This window comes from Oncorhynchus masou, chromosome 25 (assembly GCF_036934945.1).
Source record: "Oncorhynchus masou masou isolate Uvic2021 chromosome 25, UVic_Omas_1.1, whole genome shotgun sequence".
NCBI lineage: Eukaryota > Metazoa > Chordata > Actinopteri > Salmoniformes > Salmonidae > Oncorhynchus > Oncorhynchus masou.
In genome coordinates this window covers 42,439,061-42,464,815 of record NC_088236.1, presented here as the reverse complement: position 1 = coordinate 42,464,815, position 25,755 = coordinate 42,439,061, and the positions used below count along the sequence as shown (strand labels likewise).

The 25,755-nt window shown below is 43.1% G+C and overlaps 1 protein-coding gene across 1 annotated transcript in view; it reads left to right on the top strand.

The window, feature by feature from the left end:
* LOC135514379 (fibrinogen C domain-containing protein 1-like) overlaps positions 1 to 25,755 on the top strand; it is a 159,699-nt gene that overhangs the window by 90,106 nt on the left and 43,838 nt on the right. Inside the window, exon 5 of the mRNA XM_064937823.1 lies at positions 7,497 to 7,593. Coding sequence (XP_064793895.1) covers positions 7,497 to 7,593 — 97 coding nt within the window. The remainder of the gene's footprint in view (positions 1 to 7,496; positions 7,594 to 25,755) is intronic.

The window sequence follows — 25,755 nt, the reverse complement described above, 5'->3', positions numbered from 1 at the left end:
GTTTGGCTTCGGGGTGCCCTGCACCCTGGGTCTACCCCCACAATCCTCCCCCTCCCCAGTGTTGCAGCTGGTTTGGAAGAAAATTGGGGAGGCTGAGTCCCCAAACAAAAAACTCCCCACCTCCTCCTGTACCCAGTCCTGAGTCTTGTTAGGTGTGTCCCCACCCAAATGAAGTTGAGAGTCTTTGGAAACCAGCAGCAACCCAGAGGTTTCTCCCACCCCCATCACTCTCTTGGCCATCCCCTCCCCCTCACTGTCGGCCAATCGCACCCTCCTCTTCATTCTCTTCTTTGGTGATGGCGGCAGTGGAGAGATACCACCCCCTCCCCCCGCCAGCTCCTCCACCATACCCCTCATCTCTTCCACCATGTCACTTTTCCCCCAGTCCACTTGCTCTTCCACCGTCTTCTTCTCTACCATTCCTCCCTCACTTTCTTCTCTCTCATTCTCCTCCACTCGGTTGCCTTCTTCCACCGCTTTCCCTGGTTCTCCTACTCCCGTGCCTTCCGTTTCCTTCTCTCTTCCAACCACCGCTTCTTGCTCCTCTTCCTTCCTTGTGGCCTTCCCCTCTGGACTTGTAGTCTTGTCATGAGGCATGTTTCCTTCCCCTCCTCTTCTTCCCTCATCCCCCGCTCCTGCTCCCCCCCCCAGCCGCAGACGCATATGACCTCTGACGGGCCGGGCACTCCAGCCACAGGTGTGCTGACGAGCCACACCCATGGCATGTCTTAGGCTTGTCACAATCCCTCACCTCGTGATCCTCAGATCCACAAAATCTGCATTTTCTCATGCTGCACGAGGCGAAAATTTGTCCATAGGCCATACAGCGCCTGCAAAATGGGGGCTGACGTGCATAAAACAAAGTCCCCCTGTCAGCCCCAAGGGAGAACATAGCAGGAGGATGAAGGTATCCACCATGTCCCTTTGGGTCCTCCCTGAGGAGGGCCTGGAAACCTCTCCTCCCATTCCAAAACCCAAGGGAGTCTTTGAGGTGCCTAGCTGAGGAAACGTTATCCATGTATCTCCCCAGAAAAGCCCTCACCTCTTCATCCTTAACGTAAGGGTTGTACATGTTAACAGTTACAACCCTAAAGTTATTCTTCGCCAGACTTGATATTTCGTAGTGGCACATCGGCCTCTCACCTCCCACTGCTCTTGCCCTTCTAAGGATATCATCATGTTTTTCTTCAGTATATAGCGCGACGTCGTATGCTCCCTCCAACGAGTTAACTTGGAAACAAAACACGTCCTTCACCGTCAGCTTTAGAATCCCCATCAATATAATTCTTCCAAAAGATTCTCGTCCTAACGGCTCCAACTCCTTTTCCTTCCAAGCAAAACGAATCGTGTTAGCCAGCCCAATCCCAGGGATCGACCGTGATGATGTATTTAGCACCATCTCCACAAGGAGAATGCCGCTCGTTCTTTTCTCTTCCGATACAAGAAAAAAACGAAAATCCAAAAGTGACCGCAACTGACTGGTGCAACCTACACAGAGACAGGAACAATCACCCACGAAATGCAAAGCGAAATCAGGCTACCTAAATACGGTTCCCAATCAGCGACAACGAGAATCACCTGACTCACCTGATTGAGAACCGCCTCAGGCAGCCAACCTATTTAACACACACACACCCCTAATCAACTACAATCCCAAACACTACAAACCCCAATACGAAAAAACAATACATAATAATCCCATGTCACACCCTGGTCTGACTAACTAATAAACTAAAACACAAAATACTAAGACCAAGGCGTGACAGGTAGGCCGTCATTGTAAATAAGAATTTGCCTAGTTAAATAAAGTATGTCCCCATTACCAATAAAACATAATAAAAACATATTTTACTTTCTGTGCTGTTTTGTTGTTCATTTGTTCAGTCGTTTCATTCTCAACCAGGATTTCTATGGAAAGCCATTTGGGTCTTTGCATGTCGAAAAACATACACGTCAAATCAAATCATCTTGTTGACCAATCAGGACCTGAATATGACTGCACGTCACAATTCTTTACGTAGTTATTACGCATTGATTACACATGTCACAACGATTCATTTGCAATGATGCTGGTAAAGTTGTCTCGTGCACCTACAGTGCAGGTCATAAAAAAAAGCTAGCTAGCTCATGGATGCAAACAATATTCTTCCCCAAAAACATAGCTAGCTAACTATAGCTACTGAAATTTTTGCTAACTATATAGCTAGGTGTCACCTAAAATAACCATAATTAATAAGACAGTTATTTGACTAATGGTGTAACGGTTTTCTTCTGAGGATGAAGGATTGGACCAAAGCGCAGTGTGGTTTGTGTTCAACATGTTTATATAGACAATAAACTTGAACACTACAAAATACCAAAACAACAAATGTGAAAAAACCAAAACAGTCCTATCTGGCGCATAGACACAAAGACGGAAGACAGGAAACAACCACCCACAAAACCCAACACAAAACAGGCTACCTAAATATGGTTCCCAATCAGAGACAATGACTAACACCTGCCTCTGAGAACCATATCAGGCCAAACATAGAAATGGGAAAACTAGACACACAACAGAATGCCCACTCAGCTCACGTCCTGACCAACACTAAAACAAAGAAAACACAAAATAACTATGGTCAGAACGTGACAAATGCTCGACCAGTCGCAAAAGCCAACATCACCCACGACAGAGAATGGTTGATTGTCAAGGGCAATGAACTCCATTATCTTGGCGTTAATGGATTCCGCCTTTGAGTTGTCTCGCTGAAATGTTCTTACTCTTTCAAATGACTGTGCAACTTATTGACTGTGTAACGATGTTCTTATGTTGAAGGAGGAGCGGACCAAAATGCAGCGTGGTGGTTACTCATGTTTATTAATGAAAATACGACTAGACATGAAATAACTGAATGTACAAAACAACAGGCTTTATAGTTTTTCACGTTCCGTCTATCTGGTGAACATAAACACAGAGACAGGAACAATCACCCACGAAACACTCAAAGAATATGGCTGCCTAAATATGGTTCCCAATCAGAGACAATGATAATCACCTGACTCTGATTGAGAACCGCCTCAGGCAGCCATAGACTATGCTAGACACCCCACAAAACCCATGTCACACCCTGGCCTGACCAAATAAATGAAGATAAACATAATATATTTCGACCAGGGCGTGACAGACTGCTTGATCCACACAGCAGACATTGTGGGCTAGGTTAGGAATGCTGTGTTGCACGTGTAGCTGAGAATTTTACATGGCGTCATGTACCTACGTGGTATAGGCCTCCACGTCAGCTTTGACATTGGTTTTTCACATCGGCGTTAAACTAGACATCGGGCCAATACCAACGTTGACATTCTTAGCTAATATCGGCCCATTTCCGATATATCGTGCATCCCTACTTTACACCACTGATAAATTGTGGAAATGGGCAGGGATTAGCTGGAATTATGACTCTGTGGTTGTCCTTCATAAATCAGCGAACCTTAACCTATTTCATTACACTTTATGTAGTGTCCTGTAATAGTTTGAAGTGGGACATCTTCAGTCATTCATAACACATCCATAAGACTCTATATTGGATGAGGCCTGTACTTACTTTAAAGTCACACCCCTTTGCTCATTCATAACACATGAATAAATGCCTTGTATTATATGACGCTATACTTACTAGAAAGTCAGACATCTTTGGTGAGTCATGACACATACATACAGCTAAATGATGTTAACACAATTGTATTAACACTTAGAAAATTCACTAACAGCTAAAACATGTTTAAACCATGCTTTCTTTTATTTGTACATTTGTTCAAATGCATTGTTTCAAAAAGGTCCAGCAATGCAATTATATTGACCATTACACAGGGCTGTGACTAGCGTAACTTGATCCTGACCTGGCAGGTGACGGGTTCTTGCCTCTCAGCCTGCTGGAGTTTCTGCATGTTGGTTAAATCTTAAAAGTAACAACAAATTAAGTTCGTCACAGCATTTGGATAAGGGCACTGCGAAAATCTCTGAAGCTGGAGACTCATAGCTCCCTCTCTAGCTTTAAGCACCAGCTGTCAGAGCAGCTCACAGATCACTGCACCTGTACATAGCCCATCTGTAAACAGCCCATCTATCTGCCTACCTCATCCCCATACAGTATGTATTTATTTATCTTGCTCCTTTGCACCCCAGTATCTCTACTTGCACATTCATCTTCTGAACATCTACCATTCCAGTGTTTAATTGCTATATTGTAGTTACTTCGCCACCATGGCCTATTTATTGCCTTAACTCCATTATCTTACCTCATTTGCACTCACTGTATATACTTTGTTTTATTTTGTTCTACTGTATTATTGATTGTTTATTCCATGTGTAACTCTGTATGTGTCGAATTTCTATGCTTTATCTTGGCCAGGTCCAGTTGCAAATGAGAACTTGTTCTCAACTAGCCTACCTGGTTAAATAAAGGTGAAATAAAATAAAAACATTTCAAAATCTGTTTCGCCAGAAATAATCGAAATGAGTATATGGGAAACTCCATTTGATTTATTATATTCCTCTTTCATTTACAAATCTCACGATGTGACTGAGACGTGGCTGTTTCTAGGGGGATTCTTATTTAGCTGAGCCTACTAGCTAGCTGCTTTTCATTAGCTAGCTATCAATTAAAAAATATATTTAACCTTTAACTATTGCAGTGAAGTCACCAAGATTATTTGAAATAATGATTGAGGTATCTCTGTAATCTCACTTTACTACAAACTCATTTAAATTACAATCAATAATGGTGAACTTACTAGTTTTCACTGTCTTGTGGTGCCACAAGTGGGCATTTGATTTGCAAACTCATCAGATGTGCGCTTACTGAGCTACAGAAACACTGCTAACCAAACAGTGCAGGTTATGAGCACTGAATTAAAGGGCAACTACACTCTTAGGTCTTTCCCAGAACTCAAAAGTAAATAAAAAAATAAAATGTAAAAAAATAAAACCTTACTGTAAAGCAGTTGGCCTAAGTTTTCCCACAATTTGCGGCAAGCTCATATTTTCAGACAAATTGTTGCGGTAAATTTGCAGCAACTTGTGAACTTCTAGCAAACAATTCTGGGAAACTTGTGGCGAACATTCTACTGTTTGCCAAAAATTTGCAGCAAGTTCATATTTTTTAATGCAAATCATTTTTGGGCTAAACTGAAGCTGGCGAATAGTCTGTTTGCTGCTAACTTAGTATGAATATGCAAATTGATCAAGTTTTGGGTTACTGTGTGTTACACTGAAATGTATCTACATAAACCAAATCACAAATTTAAATGAATTTACTTCACAGAGAAAAAAAACACATACTAAATGTAGTAAATACACTAAACAACATGTTTTCAATGTCTAAATCAAATACATCTTGAAATCAGCATGGTAATGAAGAAAATACCTGCTACCTGCCTAACTATTTCATTCATAAAGCACTTTTCACAATCCCCAACATGTAACATTTGCATTTAAAATAAATTGTTGCGATAGAATGAAAGCGTACCAGAACGCACTTCTGTAGTTGAGCTAAAGGCAAACGAGCAACGTACTGTATGCAAAAAGCAGGCCCAAATGCATAAAAAAGTCAGTTTATCAGAGCTATAAGTAGTGCCTTAAGAGCATTTTAGCATCCTCCTGTCAATTCTCACACTACATAAATGAGCAGACACTTATCCACTATTGCTCAGTAGAAAAAAATAGTCTTACTGTGAGTGATTCTGTTTCTGGCAGCTGATAAACCGGGGTCTGTAGAAATTCCCATGCTGGGGCGCAGTGGGAAAGTTTATAAACACATGATAGGATTTCAACCGCACACACCCTGTGCCCCAAGTAGAATACCTTGCTCCAATGCCAATCCACTAATTATCAGGTATCAAGGTAAGACCCAAGTGCAGGCTGCGTGAAGTAACAATGTTTATTTTAACGGGCAGCCAAACGACAGGTCAAGATAATCCAGAGTAGGAGCAAAGTGTGACACTCAGTGTGACACTAATGACCATAAACACCTGTGAGCAGTTCCCAAGAGCCAACACAATGAAGCAGACAATGACATTTTTTTTTACTTTGTTTTTTTTGTCAACAAAAACATACATTGACCAAATCAACAGACAACTTAGCCTTTACGTACATATCCACAAACATTAATGACATCACACTTGCTCAAATCCACACATTCCCACTATATCCACAACCAATGAGGTTTCGAATTCTTGTGAGACTCTGCCCCCATATGACTGCAAATTGTGTCATGTTGTAGCCAGACAATGAGTTTTCCATTGCAGTTAATCACTAGTCTAGCTAACACCGAACTATTGAAGTCCTCCTGACTTCAGTCTAGAATGGCTCTTTGATGTTGTCGGCACAATGTTTCAATAATGAAGGGGGCTGTGCTTCTACTGGTTGGCTCTCCTCTGTGTCTTTCTCACTCAAACACACACAGCCCCTGAGCGTCGCCCCCTTCTGTTACAATGGTTGTATTTTCAAATACAAACAATGAGAGGTTTCAACCCTCAGGAAGAAAAAACACGTTTGAGAGAACCACTCAAACCCAGTCGCAGGGTCAATGAAAATCAGTGTTCTCCCCCCCCTCATGTGTAACTCTGTGTCGTTGTATGTGTCGAACTGCTTTGCTTTATCTTGGCCAGGTCGCTATTGTAAATGAGAACTTGTTCTCAACTTGCCTACCTGGTTAAATAAAGGTGAAATAAATATATGTGCCAAGATGTCTTAGCTCAGTGTAAGGGACATTTAGCTTGCTAACATTCTAACTTATAAACTGATAATGAGCTCCAAACACAAATGAAAGCATAATGTTAGCATAAAATGTACTATCCCTTAGTGAAGCAATCAATAGAAACCATATGTGCTGATCAACTGTGGACTCGGCTGCATCAGTCATACTATCAATAATCAAAACAACCTTTTATGACATTATCATGAGAAACAGTGCCAGTCAAAAGTTTGGACACACCTACTCATTCAAGGGCTTATCTTTATTTTTACTGTTATCTACATTGTAGAATAATAATAATAATAATAATATAATAATATAACACATATGCCAAGAGTGTGCAGGATGGTTATTTTATGAACCCTTTTATCGAGCATGACATATGTTTATAGATGATTTGTGACACATTCATGTTCTGTTCATGAAGCTTTTATAAACTGCACGTCTTTTAAAGCAGCACCAAATGTGTTAATGTCATTTTCACTAAATGGGGCTGGCGAAAACCAATTATTCAGAGTCATATTCACTAGGCACCAAACAGAAGAAAACAGACTGAAACAGGGAGAGACTACTTGAGCTTGTCCCAATAAGAAACGGTCATTTTTGTTTTCTATTGCAAAACATTTTGCTGTGGTGTGCACTAATGAATACTGCCCTGGATTAGGTTGCATTTGGGCACTTATGATCACAAAACAATATACTGAAATGTTGCCATGGTAATCATATGGGGTGTTTTTCTTTTTCTGTTTATCCTCCCAGGTCATTCAGCGCAGAGAGGATGGCGCAGTGAACTTCTTCCGAGCATGGGACGCATACCGCAACGGCTTCGGCAAGATTACTGGAGAGCACTGGCTTGGTGAGCACTCACAAATAGGATCAATACCATGAATAACTCAGTCTATTGTTTCGATAACACTCCACATTCTTGTCACATTCCCAAAGTCTGCCCAGAAGAAAGGAGAACATTTTATTTGGTGTGGGATTCTAAAACTTGTTCTACACACTAGAATAATTCAAGGTAGATAAAACAGCTGGATCAAATTTAGGCTTGCATAGAAGTTATGCTGGGTTTTCAGGAAAATAGTCATTTTTCTTACCTGCAACACTGGAAGCATAACTTTTGCGTCAAAATCTTGGAAATCGATTTAACACGGAGCAGCATAAGCCTCTCAGGTTTCATTCATTGTCGTGACTTGACTTTAAAATGAATCTGAGGACTGTTATTTATCTAATCAACAAACTATGTTTAATTGTACCCAATTAAATTAATCATGTAACAATTAACATGAGAGCGTTACCATCTCCCGAATTAAACTCCTAAAGGTCTTTACCTATCACATCTATAAAGTCAACTTATTAATCATAACCTCATATCATATCATCATTCTGAACAGTCGTGTCACATCTTTGTTTTAGTATGGTCAGGGCGTGAGTTGGGTGGGTTTGTCTATGTTCCGTTTTCTATGTTGTATTTACGTTTGGCCTGGTATGGTTCTCAATCAGAGGCAGGTGTCGTTAGTTGTCTCTGATTGAGAATCATACTTAGGTAGCCTTTTCCCACTTGTGTTTCGTAAGTGTTTATTTTCCGTGTCAGTGTTTTGTTCCACACGGAACGGTTGTGTTTTTTCACATGGTCGTTTATTGTGTTGTTCAGTGTTCATTATTCTTATTAAAAAACTAAGATGAACATTTACCACGCTGCGTATTGGTCCGATCCTTGCTACTCCTCCTCAGAAGAGGAAGAGGAAAGCCATTACAAGTCGTAACCTCCTTGCATCTGCAAAAACCAGAGCCTTACTTATTATTATGCACTACATAAATTGGTTGAATTATTTATTCACTAGCTAATTAAATGGGAACACAGGATAAACATGCACCCTTAATACGTTTAAAACAGGTCCCTAGAGGACTGATAACAATATGGCTGCTTGTTACAAAAGAGATGAAGAGGGCAGGGCGAGACAGAGAGGGATAGAGACACTTAACGTTGGTACGTTTAGAAACTACTCTCACCTACAGTAACCATATACTACACAAACTGCAGCCCGCTTTGAGTAAGAAATCATGAATGTATTTATGTGAAATGCCTGAGTCCGCGTGGATCTCTCTCAGTGGACAGGGCCGCCTTGGAAAGGGAGTTGGGCCTTTCCGCGGCACACTTGTAAGGCTCTGATTGTCAAAAAAAGGGTTCCAACTATAACGACACATGGCAAGACCCAGATGAAGACACAGGAGGAAGATGGTTCAAGTCTCTGATATTTATTAAAATACAAGGGACAGGCAATAGGCAGGTCGTGAACAGGCAGAAGTTCATTAACCAGGTCAGAGTCTGAAAGGTACAGGTTGACAGGTGGGCTCAAGGTCAGGGCAGGCAGAAGATGTTGCAACCGGGAGTGCTAGAAAACAGAAATTAGGAAAACCAGGAGCATGGAAAAAACACACTGGTAAGCTTGACGAGACAAGACGAACTGGCAACAGAGAACACAGTTATAAACGGGGGAAGATGGGTGACACCTAGAGGGGGTGGAGACAAGCACAAAGGCAGGTGAAACATATCAGGGTGTGACACCAACAAGTCTTCTACTGTTGTTCTTCTCTGTAGTTGTCCAGTATCCGGTGACTTGTCGTGTTGTCCTGAACAGAACTACAGAGTTTATTTTCCTTCCATTTGCTCTTGAAGATGCTTCTTTGAAGATAGGCTAGCCAGCTGTATCTATGGTTTGAGCAGAGTGCAGGATGGCCCTACTTAAATTCGCTTTCAAAGATACTTATTACAGCTAATCAGCAGTACCAGTGATTGTCCGGATGTGAGTTTATAATCTCTACCTCGTGTTGAGATTTACAGTTCAAACCACTTTAAACATGCAGCTGCAACTGACGCTTTTGTGGTCTGCTATGTTCATTTCTTGACTCATCAATTATAAAGTTTGTTCGAAAGGGGGCGTTTCCGTCAGGCTGATGCGCTCTCTGACATTCCTAGGGGGCATGACTTGTCACTTGTACAAAGTTACGTAAAATAATTATCTCTTATAGTTTTTCTAATCACATCCCTCTTAACACAATTAAAATAAAATAAAAGTCATGTTAGATGCACAAAACATAGGATGGACACTTCATAAATGTAGTGGGTATACTTTCCAAAATACATTATTTCCTTTAACATTTTTAATGACATCACAAAATTACATTAGTGTTCTGTAGATCTTCGCTGACCATTCTCCACATTCAATGCTAGAAATATTGTTCCGGTATTTGCTTTTGAACGTGTTAGAGATTCACCGGGAAAAGTCTCTTGAAACAAAGGACATTCCTTTGGTGAGTATTGGAGAGGGAGATCTGAATCTTCAGGACATGAGTTGTTAATCACCGCTAATCTACCTCCCCTCATTGCAAACCTGATCTGACCTATTTGGATTCTCGTGGACAGTCATGACATCATGAATAGGAATGGATCCCGTCCTGGTAATTGCGTTACTTTATCCCAGCAACCCAATCTCACCAGCAGAAAGTAAAAGGAAAATATTCTTTCTCAGGATTACAGAGACACGTGCTTTGTTATGTTCTTTCTTTTGCTGAAATTCATCGGTGAAGCTCAAAGGAAAAAGCTTAGATCAATTCTCTACATAAGTGTGTGTGTGTGTGTGTGCGCGCGTTTGGTGGGAGAGGCTGGTCCCAAAGGCCAATACAAAGAAGATTAATAGCTTTTTTCCTCATGCCATTTACTGCTGGGTGTTGCTACCTCATCAAAAATGTGAAATCTGCATACCGTGTTTGTTACATTTCTCAAGTTGCCTGTTTGGGTCACTGATGCTTCGGGGACATTTTTTTTATTGCTGTACTTTCCACCTGTCCTCTAGGAATGTGTGTGAAGAGTGTAGGTGTGTACTTGCATGGGTGGTTGCCCTCAGTGAGTGAACCGGAGCCCTAATTCAGGGTTGGGTGATTTGAAATGACAGGCCTGCCACAGAGCATCAGCATGTCAAGATTGACAAATTCTCCAAGAGAGGAGCAGGCAAGAGGAAAGCTGCTGCTCACTGCAGCAGGGTGTTTAATGAAATGTATTTTACCTACAGGCAGAGCAGTCTCTTTATGTACTGGTGGACCTGGAGAGGAAAAAAGCATGGAAGACAAGGGGTTCCAAACTGGTCCCATATGGGGGGAAAAAATGTTTAAAATGTATTTTTAGATAAAAAAGCATGTCTATCTATGTGAAATATTTAATATATTTTAAATACATTCCAATATACTGTCTTTTACAGAATGTATATAAAATGTATATATAAATGTATGTCAAATGCATATCATAATATATGTTGAATACATCGGGAATTGAAATACATTAATGTACTTTAGAATATGTATTTATCGATATATTTGCTAAATATATGATAAAATGTATTTGATAATGTTTTGTAAAATATTTACCAAAATGCTTTGAAATATTTTACATTATATTTAACCTTTATTTAACTAGGCAAGTCCGTTAAGAACAAATTCTTATTTACAATGACTATCATGGCCGTTGTTGGAAGGAGACCAAGGCGCAGAGTGGTGAGCGTACATTTTCTTTAATTTATATAAAATGTCGCCAACAAAACAACCGTGACGGTTAACAGGGCTAAGTGCCACAAACAAAGTTAACTACCTATAACAAAAGGAGGGAAAAAGGGCTACCTAAGTATGGTTCGATAGACAGCTGTCCCTGATTGAGAACCATACCCGGCCAAAACATAGAAACACAATCATAGAAAACAAACAGAATGCCCACCCCATATCACAATGTGTGACAATGTGTGACAATGTGTGACAATGACAGCCTAACAAAAGGCAAAGGGCCTCCTGCGGGTACAGGGGCTGGGATTAAAAATGAAAATATTGGACAAAACACACATCACGACAAGCAATTTATTTGTAAGAAATATATATTTTTATTAAGATATATGGCAAATATACAAAATTGGCCAAGTCATATTGTAATGAAGAGGTCACTGTATTAACAATGGAACTTTACTAGGCTCTTTGGTATCACATGCACTTATGTCAGTGTACACCAGTACGGGTGAAGAAATATATTTCAATATATTTAACATCGCGTAAAATGTATTTCAAATTCAAATAGATTTTGCATCTTCTATTTACCTAAATTTTCTCCATCTCCTTCTCCTGCTCTGCTTCCACCGGACATTATATACACATTTTAAATACATTTTAAATATATTCCAGAATATATGAAATAAAAGCTCATTAAATACATTATATGGCCAATTTCTTATATTTTGCATGTATTTTTTCTCCATACAGTATGACAAAGCTTAACCTTTAATTACACACGTGCATAATACATTCACTGGAATGACAATCCTTGTCACGGGAGGCCAAAAAGCACTAAGACAAAGCTACGATACCAAAAAGCCAGGCGTCCAAGTCTTCTAATAGGTTGCCAACTCTACAATACGTTTTGTCAAAATGTATTGTTGTTCTACTTGACACATTCCAAAAGCATTAACATGTATTTAAATGCATTTAAATGACTACAAAAATGACTACAAACATGATACATTATCGGTCATGATGTGACTCCATGTCTTTCATATCACAAATAAACAAACTTGACGAGAGCATTGTAACCAGCGTCCAACTGGCATAACATGATGTGTACTTAATATAGTCATTTTCTTTACCTCTTGGGAGGGGAAAACTAGTTTTTTATGAAGTCGAACATGTGCTCTTTATGACATAGTATTAAAATGAGGTGGGGGAAAAAATGTATATCACTGCCTGTCACGACTTCTGCCGAAGTCGTTGCCTCTCCTTGTTCGGGCGGTGCTCGGCGTTCGACGTCACCGGTCTTCTAGCCATCATTGATCCATTTTTAATTTTCCATTGGTTTTGTCTTGGCTTCCCACACACCTGTTTTCAATCCCATTCATTACCTGTTGTGTATTTAACCCTCTGTTTCCCCTCATGTCTTTGTCAGAGATTGTTTATCGTCAGTGTAGTGTTTTTGTATAGGTGCACATCGGGTCTTCGTACCCATATTTATTTTATTGTTCATTTGTATATTTAGTGTTATGGAGCATGTTACTTGGACTTTATTAAAAGACTCCATTTTACACTCCGTTTGACTCTCCTGCGCCTGACTTCCCTGCCACCTATACACATATGCCTGACACTGCCAAAGTTTACATTTACAATCATACCCATTTACACTTGTACCCGTATATTGAAAATACATTTGACATAATGTTAAATATATTGAAATGTATTTTTTATGGGGTGGTTATAACCAGTGGTTGGAACCAGTTCGGGTTTTATTTCCTGAAAAACAACAACATTTTGAGGAACAGAATCAGAGCCCATAACGAAAGTGATTTAGACTGTTCCGGAACAGAACCGTTATTTTAAAAGCATAGGAACCGGTTAAAAAAATCTAAGCAAACATATGGAATTGTTTTAAGATGGTCATACCATGGATCATTTAGCCATTTGATTTTGAGTTTTAGGACCCCTGTAAGTATCCCAAAAAAATATTAACCTTTCTAGCGCAGCTCGACAACATTCCGCTGAAAGGCGCGCAAAATTCAAAATTCTTTTTTAGAAATATGTAACTTTCACACGTTAACAAGTCCAATAAAACATATTAAAGGTAGGAGCAAGCCCATGTAATGCTTTGTAGGTTAGCAGTAAAACCATGGATCAATTTTTCTGCATCATTTTTGGACAAAGTTTCTGATTTCAGCAATGTTACGTAGATGGAAAAAAACTGTCCTTGAAACAGTCTTGATATGTTCTTCAAAAGAGAGATCGGGGTCCAGAGTAACGCCGAGGTCCTTCAGTTTTATTTGAGACGACTGTACAACCATTAAGATTAATTGTCAGATTCAACAGAAGATCTCTTTGTTTCTTGGGACCTAGAACAAGCATCTCTGTTGTTAGCGTGTTCAGCCCAGTAATCCATCTTCATGAGGCGCAGGCACTTCATCCAGACAACTAGAGAATTTCCGTTACAGTCCTTTAGAAACATGTCAATCGATGTATGGAATCAATTGTTAGAATGTTTTTAACATCAAACATCAATAATGTTCCAACCAGAGAATTCCTTTGTCTTCAGAAAAAGCACTGGAATGAGAGTTAACTCTGTCGGAAGCGCGCATCATGAGACCAAGGCTCTCTGCCAGACCACTGATTCAAAGAGGTCTCATGAGCCCCTCCCTTATAGTAGAATCCTCAAACCAGTTTCTAAAGAGAGTTGACATCTATTGGAAGCCCTAGGAAGTGCAACCTCATCCATATCTAAATGTGTATTTGGTAGGCCAAGCTTTGAAAAACTACAAACCTCAGTTGTCCCACTTCCTGGTTGTATTTTTCTAAGGTTTACGCCTGCAATATGAGTTCTGGTATACTCACAGACATCATTCAAACAGTTTTAGAAACTTCAGAGTGTTTTCTAACCAATACTACTAATAATATGCATATATTAGCATCTGGGACAGAGTAGGAGGCAGTTCACTCTGGGCACGCTATTCATCCAAAGTAAAAATGCTGCCCCTATCCCAACAAGGTTAAGGTTTTTTAGCGTTATATTGATTTTGGCATTTAATACTATAGCCCAGAGAAACACATTGAATAATACATGCATAAATGGCAAAACAGACAGTCAAAAAATAAATCATAAATAGTAATGTTTTGAAGTCTTTCCTATACATATTTTACCCCTTTTTTATGGCACAAAACTACCTCCATATTTCCATACATTTTTTAAACCGATACCGGTTACCTTCAGAACACCACTGTGTTTGTGAGAATCTCCCCTTTCTATAGTGGGGTCATATAGTTTATGGCCCAAACGGTTCAGAAGCCAAAGATAGAAGTTTGCACATCAGCTGTATTGACTTCAGACAAGTCCTATTAGGTTTGTGGGGGTCATAGAGCAAAATCATCTTCATCAGTATTCTCCATTTGTAGGCCAAACCATTCGGATGACACTGTCACGCCCTGACCAGAGATCTGTTTTCTTTATTTTTTTGGTTAGGTCAGGGTGTGACAAGGGTGGATACACTAGTTTTTGTATTGTCTAGGGGCTTGCGTTGTCTAGGGTTTTTGTATGTCTAGGGTTTTGTTGGTCTAGGTATTTGTATGTTTATGGTCACCTGATATGGTTCCCAATCAGAGGCAGCTGTTTATCGTTGTCTCTGATTGGGGATCATATTTAGGTAGCCATTTCCCCTTTGGTGTTTGTGGGTTCTTCTATGTTTAGTTGCCTGTCTACACTATTCATATTAGCTTCACATTTCATTCATTTTGTTGTTTTGTTCATTGGTTCAGTGTTCTTTCTTTATTAAAAGAAGAATGTACGCATACACCACGCTGCACCTTGGTCTCCTTCATATGACGAACATGACAAGAACCCACCAAAAATGGACCAAGCAGTGTGTTCAGGAGGAATGGACCTGGGAGGAGATCCTGGAGGGAGCAGGACCCTGGACGCAAGCTGGGGAGTATCGCCTTCCTAAGGATGAGATAGAGGCAGGGAAGGCGGAACGGCGATATTACGAGCAGTTATACCAACGAGGTAGGCCACAGCAACCCCAAGAAAAAAATGGGGTGTGGGGGGAGGCACATGGAGTCAGTCAGGTAGTCGCCTAGGAGCATGAAAGGACAGCTGCGAAGTCGGGGAAGAAAGCCACAGAAACCCAAAGAAGATTTTGGGGCACATGGAGCGGTCGGTGAAGTTGAGGGGTGAGTCAGACTATTCGATGAGTTATTGGACAGATTGGAGGAGATGGAACGGAGGGGAGAGTATGAGACCATCTGAGTTTTTGATCAAATTGGAGGAGAGTGAAGAGAGAGAGAGCTGTTGGTCTGGCGTAGTATGCACGGCATTCACCCTGAGGAGCATGTTAGCTGTCCGATGCTACCTGTGTCAGTTCCTCGTACTCGTCCTGAAACGTGTGTTAAAGTTCCGGGAACAATTGATGTCGGCTATACACGCCAGGTCTCCAGTGTACCTTTACAATCCCGTGTGTCCTGTTCCTGCAGCTACCACCGGCCTGAGGAGAGACACATGAAACGAGGGGTTAATACAATAGTAAGAAGGGAGCTGTAACCTATAACACACCTCGTTTTTCCTCCTCAGGACTATAAATGGCCCCACACACTGCGGCCCCAGCCTCCGGCAGGGCAGGCGGAGGAGCAGGTTTCGGGTCGAGAGCCAGCGCTCCTCTTCTGCTGCCCACCAGCTTGACGGCTCCCCAGATCTCCTTTGAGTGCTGCACTCACTCCTCCACCGCAGGAGCTTCGGTCTGGCTCTGATGCCACGGTGCCAGGACCGGCTGGTAGCCCAACACGCACTGGGAAGGCGACATGTTCGTGGCGGAGTGAGTTCTGAGCCACCTCCTCCACCTCCTCCTTCTCCTGCCTGGTCCTGGCAATACGACCGCAGAAACCTACCCACATTCTGGTTCACTCTCTCCACCTGCCCATTACCTCTCTCCACCTGCCCATTACCCATTTCTCTCGGGGTGAAAACCCAAGGTCAGGCTGACCGAGACCTCCAGACGTTCCATAAACGCCCTCCAAACTCGGGACGTGAACTGGTGACCCCGATCAGAAACTATGTCCTCAGGCACCCCATAGTGCCGGAAGACGTGGGTAAACAGGGCCTCTGCAGTCTATAGGGTCGTAGGGAGACCGGGTAACGGGAGGAGACGGCAGGACTTAGAAAACCGATCCACAACGACCAGTATCGTAGTGTTCCTCTGAGACGGGGGAAGGTCGGTAAGAAAATCAAATAAGCCACGGCCGTTGTGGGGGGGGCTGTAACTTCCCTCTAGGCAGGTGTCTAGGAGCCTTATGCTGAGCGCACACCGAACAGGAGGAGACATAAAACCTCACGTCCTTAGCTAAAGTAGGCCACCAGTACTTCCCCCTAAGACCCCGCACTGTCCTCTCAATACCCGGATGAACCGAAGAGGGTAGCGTATGGGCCCACCAAATCTATTGGTCACGAACACCAAGCGGCACGTACTGAAGACCCGCTGTACACTGTGACGGCGCAGCTTCCAACCATAATGCCTGCTCGATGTCCGCATCTACCTCCGATACCACCAGACATGAAGCTGGAAGGATGGGAGTAGGATCGATGGACCGCTCCTCGGTGTCATAGAGACGGGACAGCACGTCGGCCTTAGTGTTAAGGGAACCTGTTCTATAGGAGATGGTCAACCGAAATCTGGTGAAAAACATCACCCACCTTGTCTGACGAGGATTCAGTCTCCTTGCTGCCCGGATATAGTCCAAATTACGGTGGTCAGTCCAGATGAGGAAAGAGTGCTTAGCCCCCACAAGCCAATGTCTCCACACCTTCAGAGCTTTACCACAGCTAATAACTCCCGGTTCCCCAAGTCATAGTTTCGCTCCGCCGGACCGAGCTTCTTCGAAAAGAAAGTGCAGGGGAGGAGCTTCGGTGGCGTGCCCGAGCGCTGTGATAGCACGGCTCCAACCCCAGCCTCGGACGCGTCCACCTCCACTATGAATTCCAAAGAGGGGTCTGAATGAGCCAATACAGGAGCGTTGGTAAACAGCGCCTTCAGACGACTAAAAGCTCTGTCCGCCTCCGCTGACCACCGTAAACACGCCAGCCCCCCTTTAGCAGTGAGGGAATGGGTGCCGCCACCTGGCCAAAACCCTGGATAAACCTCCGGTAGTAATTGGCAAACCCTAAAAACCGTGGTCGGAGTCGGCCAATTACGCACGGCTGTAACGCGGTCTCACTCCATCACCACCCCAGAGGTAGAAATGCGATAACCCAGGAAGGAAACGGCTTGTTTGGAGAACACATATTTCTCAGCCTTGACGTGCAGGTCATGCTCCAGCAGTCGCCCATGTACGTTGCATGTACCAGTCACACATGTACCACGTGTGGCGTAATAGATCAGGATATCATCGATATATACACCACTACACCCTGCCCGTGCAGGTCCCTGAGAATCTCGTCTACGAAGGATTGAAAGACGGCGGGAGCATTCTTCAACCCAAACGGCATGACGAGGTACTCATAATGGTCAGATGTGGTACTAAACGCGGTCTTCCTCTCATCTCCCTCCCGCATACGCACCAAATTATACGCGCTCTGAGGTCCAGTTTTGTGAAAAAGCACGCTCCGTGAAATGATTCCACCGCCGTAGCGATGAGAGGTAGCGGGTAACTAAACCCCACTGTGATGGAATTTAGACCTCTATAATAAATGCACGGACGCAGACCTCCCTACTTCTTTTCACAAAAAAGAATCTCGAGGAGACGGGTGACGTGGAGGGCCGGATGTACCCCTGTCCCAGAGATTCAGCAACATGTCTCCATTGCCACTGTCTACTCCTGTGACAGCGGGTACACGTGACTTCTGGGAAGTGCTTTGTTTACCTGGAGGTTTATCGTGCAATCCTCTCGCAATGAGGTGGTAATTGGGTCGCCCACTTCTTACAGAAGGCAATATCCAAATCGGCATATTCTGAGGGAATGCGCACAGTGGAAACCTGGTCTGGACTCTCCACCGTCGTGGCACCGATGGAAACTCCTCTACACCTACCTGAACACTCCTCTGACCACCCCTGGAGAGCCCCCTGTTTCCATGAAATCCTAGGATTGTGACTAGCCAGCCAGGGAATCCCCAGCACCATTGGAAACGCAGGTGAATCAATAAGGAAGAGACCAATCTGCTCCCCATGATCCCCCTGCGTTACCATGTCCAGTGGAACCGTGGCCTCCCTGACCAGCCCTGACCCTAACGGTTGGCTATCTAGGGAGTGCACGGGGAAGGGTAGATCTATCGGCATCAGCGGAATAGTCCGCAATCCATAAAGTTCCCAGCTGCGCCTGAATCGACTAGCGCCTTATGCTGGAGAGAGGAAGAAAACTCAGGGAAAGAGATTAGTAAAACATGTGACCAACAGGGAGCTCTGGGTGAGTCTGGTGCTGACTCACCTGGGGTGACCGAGCAGTGCTCTGCCTGCCCTCTCGACTCCCAGACGAGCTCCTCCAGCACCGATCGGCAGTGTGTCCTCTCCGACCACAACTGGTGCAGGAGGAGCCTCCTCCTCCAGTTCCCCTCGATGCGCCCCCCCCCCCCCAACTCCATAGGTATTGGAGCGGGAGGGCCGGGAGGTGGAACTAACAGGGCCCGTTCTGGATGCCCGCGGGCTGCTAGCAGGTTGTCCAGTTGGATTGACATGTCTATGAGCTCGTCGAAGGAGAGGGTGGCTTCCGAACGCCGCCGGAGGAGTAGGTTGAGCAGGCGGAGGAGGAGCCGGAGGCGAGGTAGGGAGACCACTCCTCTCCCATCGGTCCATTCTCTCCATCATCTGATTCATCGCTGACCCGATTTGGTGGAGGATGGCCATGGATGGGAGAGGGGGTGCAGCTGCTCCTGCAGTGGTGCGGGCTTCTGTCACGTAGCTAGGAGTGATGGGTGCAGAGTCAAGCGCAGAGAGCAGAGGTTTAGGGAAAAAAAACGTATTTAAGTATGGTCACGCCAAAAACAACAGACGATATAATGACAGACCCAAACAGGACACCAAACAGTCAGAAAAATAACAAAACACAACCACCCACAAACAGAACAGAGAACAAGCCCGCACAAAAGCAGGCGGGCATAGAAGGCTTAAATAGCCCTGAAACAAACCCCAAACAAGAAACAGGTGAAACCAATACAGATATAACCAACAGAAAAAGAAAAGGGAATCGGTGGCAGCTCGTAGACCAGTGACGAGCTGGTCTCCGAACAGGAAGAGGAGCCACCTTCGGTGGAAGTCTTGACAGACATTCAAAGGTCCTTCATAGGAGACAATCCTCTGTAGGTAGAATTCTGTGGGGTTCATTCAGATAATGCATGTCATAACAAGATGCCCAGCACTTGAAGCCAAGCCTCCTCCTCCACCCGCTTTCGCTCTCTCCCCACCAGCAAAGTTTCAGTCACATCTTGCATCCTACACTTGTCTGTCCAATGCGGGAAAATCGTTTGCCCGCTCCATACCAAGCTGCTCTATCCGCACAGATTGGTGAAGTGATTTAATGTCAAGCTAGATGTAACTTTCTTTTGCTGATCGGGAACAGTTGGGGGGGGGGAAGTTACATCGTTTTGGTTCCAACCCCTTTATTTCTCATAAGTACAGTGAAATTCTTTACCTTTTCAATGCTAGTTAAGGATACAAAAGCTATATACAGGGATAATGCCAGTACCACATGTACAATGTGCAGGGATACTGGAGTATTTGAGGTAGATATGTACATGTAGGCAGGGATTAGGAGAAAATGACTGCTAGCAGGATAATTAATAATAATAATGCACATTTGTGGTGGGTTTATGTGTGTGGTGGTGAGTGTGTGGGTGTTAGTGTGAGTGTGTATGTGTGCAAGAGTGTCATTGTAAGTGTGATAGGCGGATATACTGTACACGTAAACAGGGCTGAAAAGGGTATATTAGCAGGAATATATAAATACTTATGGTCATATATTCATATAAACAGGAGTAATAGTGACCAGTAGTAGGATGAAGAGAGATACTAAGGTAATACTAATGGTAATCAATAATCAATTAATAATGTAGCAGCGTAGTGGTAGTAATACATCTAATCAATAATAATTTTAGCAGAAGCATCGGTGTGAGGGTTGTGTGTGTGTTAGTGTTGGTGTAAGTGTGTGGCGTCAGTAATGAGTGCGTGACTGAGGGTGTGTGTGAGTCAGAGTGACAGTGAAGGTGTGTGTATCTGAATGGGTGTAGACCTGTGGGTGGGCATAGAGTCAGTGTGGCTAATCTGTGGGAGAGGGAGAGAAGTAGCTGTTAACCATTTAAGAGTCTTGTGGCCAGGGGACAGAAGCTGTTTAGGAGTCTGGTCTGAGCCTTGATGCACCGGTACTGCCTGCCGGACGAGAGAACAGTCCACGTGTCTGGTGGTTGAAGTTTTTGAAAAAAATTCTGGTCTTTCACAGACACTGCCTGACATGTACATCCTGAATGGCTGGGAAATCACCCCCAGTGATTCACTGGGCCATCCGCACCACCCTCTGGAGGTCCTTCCGGTCGAGGGAGGGGCAGTTGCCATACCAGACGGTGATGCAACCAGTCAGGATGCTCTCGATGGTGCACCTAGAAAAGTTCCTAAGGATCTGAGGGGCCATGCCAAATCTTTTCAGCTTCCTGAGGGAGAAGAGGCGCTGCTGTGCCTTCTTTAGGACTGCGCTGGTGTGAGAGGACCATGTTAAGTCCTCAGTGATGTGGACACCGACTTTGAGCTCTTGACCCTCGCAAATGTAACCCCGTCGATGTGAATGGGGGTGTGCCCCTGTTTCCTGTAGTTTACGATCAGCTCTTTGGTCTTGCTAACGTTGAGGGAGACATTGTTGTCCTGGCACTACATTGTCAGGTGTCTGACCTCCTCCCTGTAGGCTGTCTCATTGCCATTGGTGATCAGACCTACGACCGTCAGCTTATTGACTAGCTTGGAGGGCACTATGGTGTTGAGCGCTGAGCTGTAGTCAATTAACAGCATCCTCACATACAGAGCCTTCAGAAAGTATTCATACCCCTTGACTTATTCCACATTTTATTGTGTTGCAGCCTGAATTCAGAATGTACTAAAACAAATAATAATTATCATGCATCTACACACAATACCCCATAACAACAGTGAAAACATGTTATTAGACATTTTAACAAATGTATTGAAAATGAAGTATTGAAAATGAAGTATTAAATGTATCGTATGTTAGAATCAGCTTTGGCAGCGATTACAGCTGTGAGTGTTTCTGGGTAAGTCTCTTAAGAGCTTTGCACAGCTGGATTGTACAATATTTGCACACTATACTTTTTAAATTCTTCAAGCTGTCAAGTTGGTTGTCAATCATTGTTAGACAGCCATGTTCAAGTTTTTCCCATAGATTTTCAAGCCGATTTAAGTTCAAATTGTAACTAGGTCAGTCAGGAACACTCAATCTCATCTTGGTAACAACTACAGTGTATATTTGGCATTGTGTTTTAGGTTATTGTCCTGATGAAAGGTGAATTTGTCTCCCAGTGCAGTGTCTGTTGGAAAGCAGAGTGAACTAGGTTTTTCTCAAGGATTTTGCATGTGTTTCTCTCTGTTCTGTTTCTTTTTATCCCCCCCAAATACTCCCTAGGCATTGCCGATGACAAGCATACCCATAGCATGATGCAGCCACAACCATGCTTGAAAATATGAAGAATGGTACTCAGTGATGTGTTGTGTTGGATTTGCCCCAAACATAATGTTTTGTATTCTGTACATAAAGTTAATTTCTTTGCCACATTTTTAGCATTTTAACTTTAGTGCCTTTTTGCAAACAGAATGCATGTTTTGGAATATTTTTATTCTGTACAGGTTTCCTTCTTTTCACTCTACAACGTTGTTGATCCATCCTCAGTTTTCTCCTGACCATGGTTGACCAACACCTTGACCAAAATGTCTGACCTTGTATACTGTCAAAAGACATTTCATACCCATTATAGTATTCTAATTCCTAATTCTATGGGGCCAAAGGCCTAACTGTAGACTGTTGTCACGTCCACACGCACACACAGACACACTCTGCTGCAAAATCAAGAATATTATACGTTTAAGATAGTTGATTCATGGGCCTACAGAGGGGCGCAGCGGTCTAAGGAACTGCATCGCAGTGCTTGAGGCGTCACTACAGGCTGTGTCTCAGTCGGCCGTGACCGGGAGACCCATGAGGCGGCGCACAATTGGCCCAGCTAGGTCCGGGTTAGGGTAGGGTTTGGCCGGCCGTGATGTCCTTGTCCCATTGCGCTCTAGCGACTCCTGTGGCAGGCCGGGTGCATGCACCCTGACACAGTCACCAGTCCTACAGTGTTTCCTCTGATACATTGGTGCGGCTGGATTCTGGGTTAAGTGAGCAGTGTGTCAAGAAGCAGTTGTCTTGGGGTAAAAAATATAGTTGATTTGTTATTGATATTATCTACATTGTTTATGTCGTGGTAATATGGTCCTACAGATTGATTTCAGTAAGATAAAAATGCTATTTATGTTTCATCTGAGCCTGAAATATGAATCTGCATATTATTTTGATATTGGGGAGACATGAATATTAATACAAGTATTTTTAAGTCATCAAGGGGTGAGGTTGAAATTGCCATTCCATATTTTTCTGTGGTAGTGTATTAGCATATTCAGTCAAAACCAACCTTGCAGAGGACTTCAGATAAGCATTCCCTTTTATCAGTTATAAAAAGAAAAAATTGTGATAAAAAGTTCATTCCAACACTCTGCTATAAAACTCTAAACCTTTACCCAGAATGCCAATTTATGGAGCATCTGCCTCAAAAGCACCTTTCAAATATAGTGGCAAGCACACCATGCAGAGAGACTCATGCACACGAACGCAGGTACACACACACACTTTCAGCTCCAGCTTCAGTGGTCCACAGAGGTAGGAGGTATTATAAAAGCCTTGCTTTGTGCACTGTTGGAATCCCATTATTGAAGCTCAAGTGTTACTTTTGAGATGGCTGTTTCTTTTTATGATGAAGTGAACAAAAAACACCAAAGCCTTATCCTTCATTCGCTCTAAAAGAAGGAATGTTTTCAATCTCGTAACCTGATCCCTTCGGTATTCCCTGTGTCATCATACCCCACCAACGAGAGCCAGGACAGTCACACACATATCAGCAGAAAGAGAGGCCCTTTAATATATACTGAACTAAAATATGAACGCAACATGCAACCATTTCAAAGATTTTACTGTGTTACAGTTCACATAAGCAACTCAGTCAATTGAAATAAATTAATTAGGCCCTAATCTATGGATTTCACATGACTGGGCAGGGGTGTAGCCATGGGTGGGTCTGGGAGGGCATAGGCTCACCTACTAGGGAGCCAGGCCCAGCCAATCAGAACGAGTTTTTCCCCACAAAAGGGCCTTATTAGAGACAGAAATACTCTTCAGCGCCCCCCTCAGATGATTCCACAGGTGTAGAAGCAGGATGTGGAGGTCTTGGGCTGCCGTGGTTACACGTGGTCGGCGGTTGATAGGCCGGTTAGACGTACTGCCAAATTCTCTAAAACGATATTGGAGGCAGCCTGTGGTAGAGAAATTAACATAAAATTCTCTGGAAATTGCACGCTCCCTCAACTTGAGGGAAACCGCACATTTTAAAGTGGTCTTTTATTTCCCCCAGCACAAGGTGCACCTGTGTAATGATCATGCTGTTTCGTCAGCTTGATGATGTGCACACCTGTCAGGTGGATGGATTATCTTGGCAAAGGAGAAATGCTCACAAACAGGAATATAAACATATTTGTCCACAATTTGAGAGAAATAAGCTTTTCGTGCTTGTGGAAAATTTCTGGGATTGTTGGGACCAATACTTTAAATGTTGTGTTTATATTTTTGTTCACTGTATAATCGCATTGATCCCAACCTTCCTCTATCAGTAATTCCTACTCAACCCAAGGTGAAAGGTCAATGGAGCTGGCTAATCAAATTATCCTTTGGCCCCTTATGTACCCCTGGTTTGAAACACTGGGAGGGAATCCCATGTCTGGTGTGGACCTGACACAACTGCCATGTCATGATTATGACAGTCATAACATAGCATAATGGCAGGCATTCTACCTGCCAGGCCTGTCGGCACACAACATTCTTCTCTCCCAGTAATTAATTCATGACATGGCCTATTTGCCAATGCCTCCTGGCGTATTGATCGCAGTCTGAATAGTGATTCCTTATTACATGCTGGTGATTGAGGAACAATCCAGAGAGTGTGCTGCTCACGATACAATCCCATCACTCTGCTCGATTAGAAGAACATGCACACATCTCAGGGACAGGCAGGGACCTTGCTGCAACGACAAAGATTTGCTGAATGTCATCACCCTGAAATATGACAGTCCATTAGAATGCATTTTAAGCACCTCACCAGTTAACATATGAAGTGGCACACATTTGATGTTCTGGGTAGGTTACTACTCTTGACCCAGATGTCTTTCGGGCATAATTGTTTTTCTCATGCTACAGACTCTATTTCAGCATCAGCAACTGATTTAAAAATTTGAAACTGTGAGCTTAGATGTTGGTCACCAAAAGTTACATTGCAGTGTTGAGAGACTTCTGTTTGTTGTCGTGCAGTTGCATTTGCATAACTCATATGAACGCATACTTTTTGCATTAAGAAGAGGTGAGTTATATATCAGGTCAAGTGTTCACATCCGCCTGGGATTTTCTTCCACCATTTTGAATTGCTACGATGTTATGATAAGAGTGTAACCAGGCAGGCGTCAGGGGCATACAGTCTATTTTGGACTGGAATCTAAATAACTTATACCCTTTTCACACTACTGAGCCGAGCTGTACTGTGCTGGCCAGTTAGCCACCATAGTTGCTGGAACTGGCCACAAGGCTGGAAAAGGATCATGTAAAAAGTTGGGCAAAAAAATAAAAATGTGTTTTGGAACCCAGGGCTTTGGTAGCCTGGGGAACTAAAGGAAGGGACTTACATGTACATCCAACCAGACACACTTATTTTTGTTTTCTGTTCCAAAACATTTTCAAATGTGTTCCTTTTCGTGCCGTAAGGAACACAATCCAGGCTAGGGAAGGCAGGCTAGTGGGATGTGGCCATGACCGTTTGTCTTGTCAGGCCGGTGCCCCACTTTCCCTGAATGGAATGCTGACTCTGTAACTTTTTAATCCTTCTGCAAACCCACTAGTTTCCTGCCACGCTCTCCCTCGCTCACTTTTACTCTTTGTTTTCATATTCAAATTTCGAGTTCAATTGATTTCAATAAGCTTAGATAAGCAGTCACCTTGCATCTCTACCCATTAGAATTTTAACAACTCCATAGAGAGTAGGCTATGGAGTCTGTGCAAAATAGCTTTTCCCATATCTCACTAGGTAGGCTGCTTTGTTCACTAATGGGAGGAAGGTCCATTAAAAATGACAGATGTCATAACAAGACTTTCTTAGCAGAATCCATGTGTTACCGCT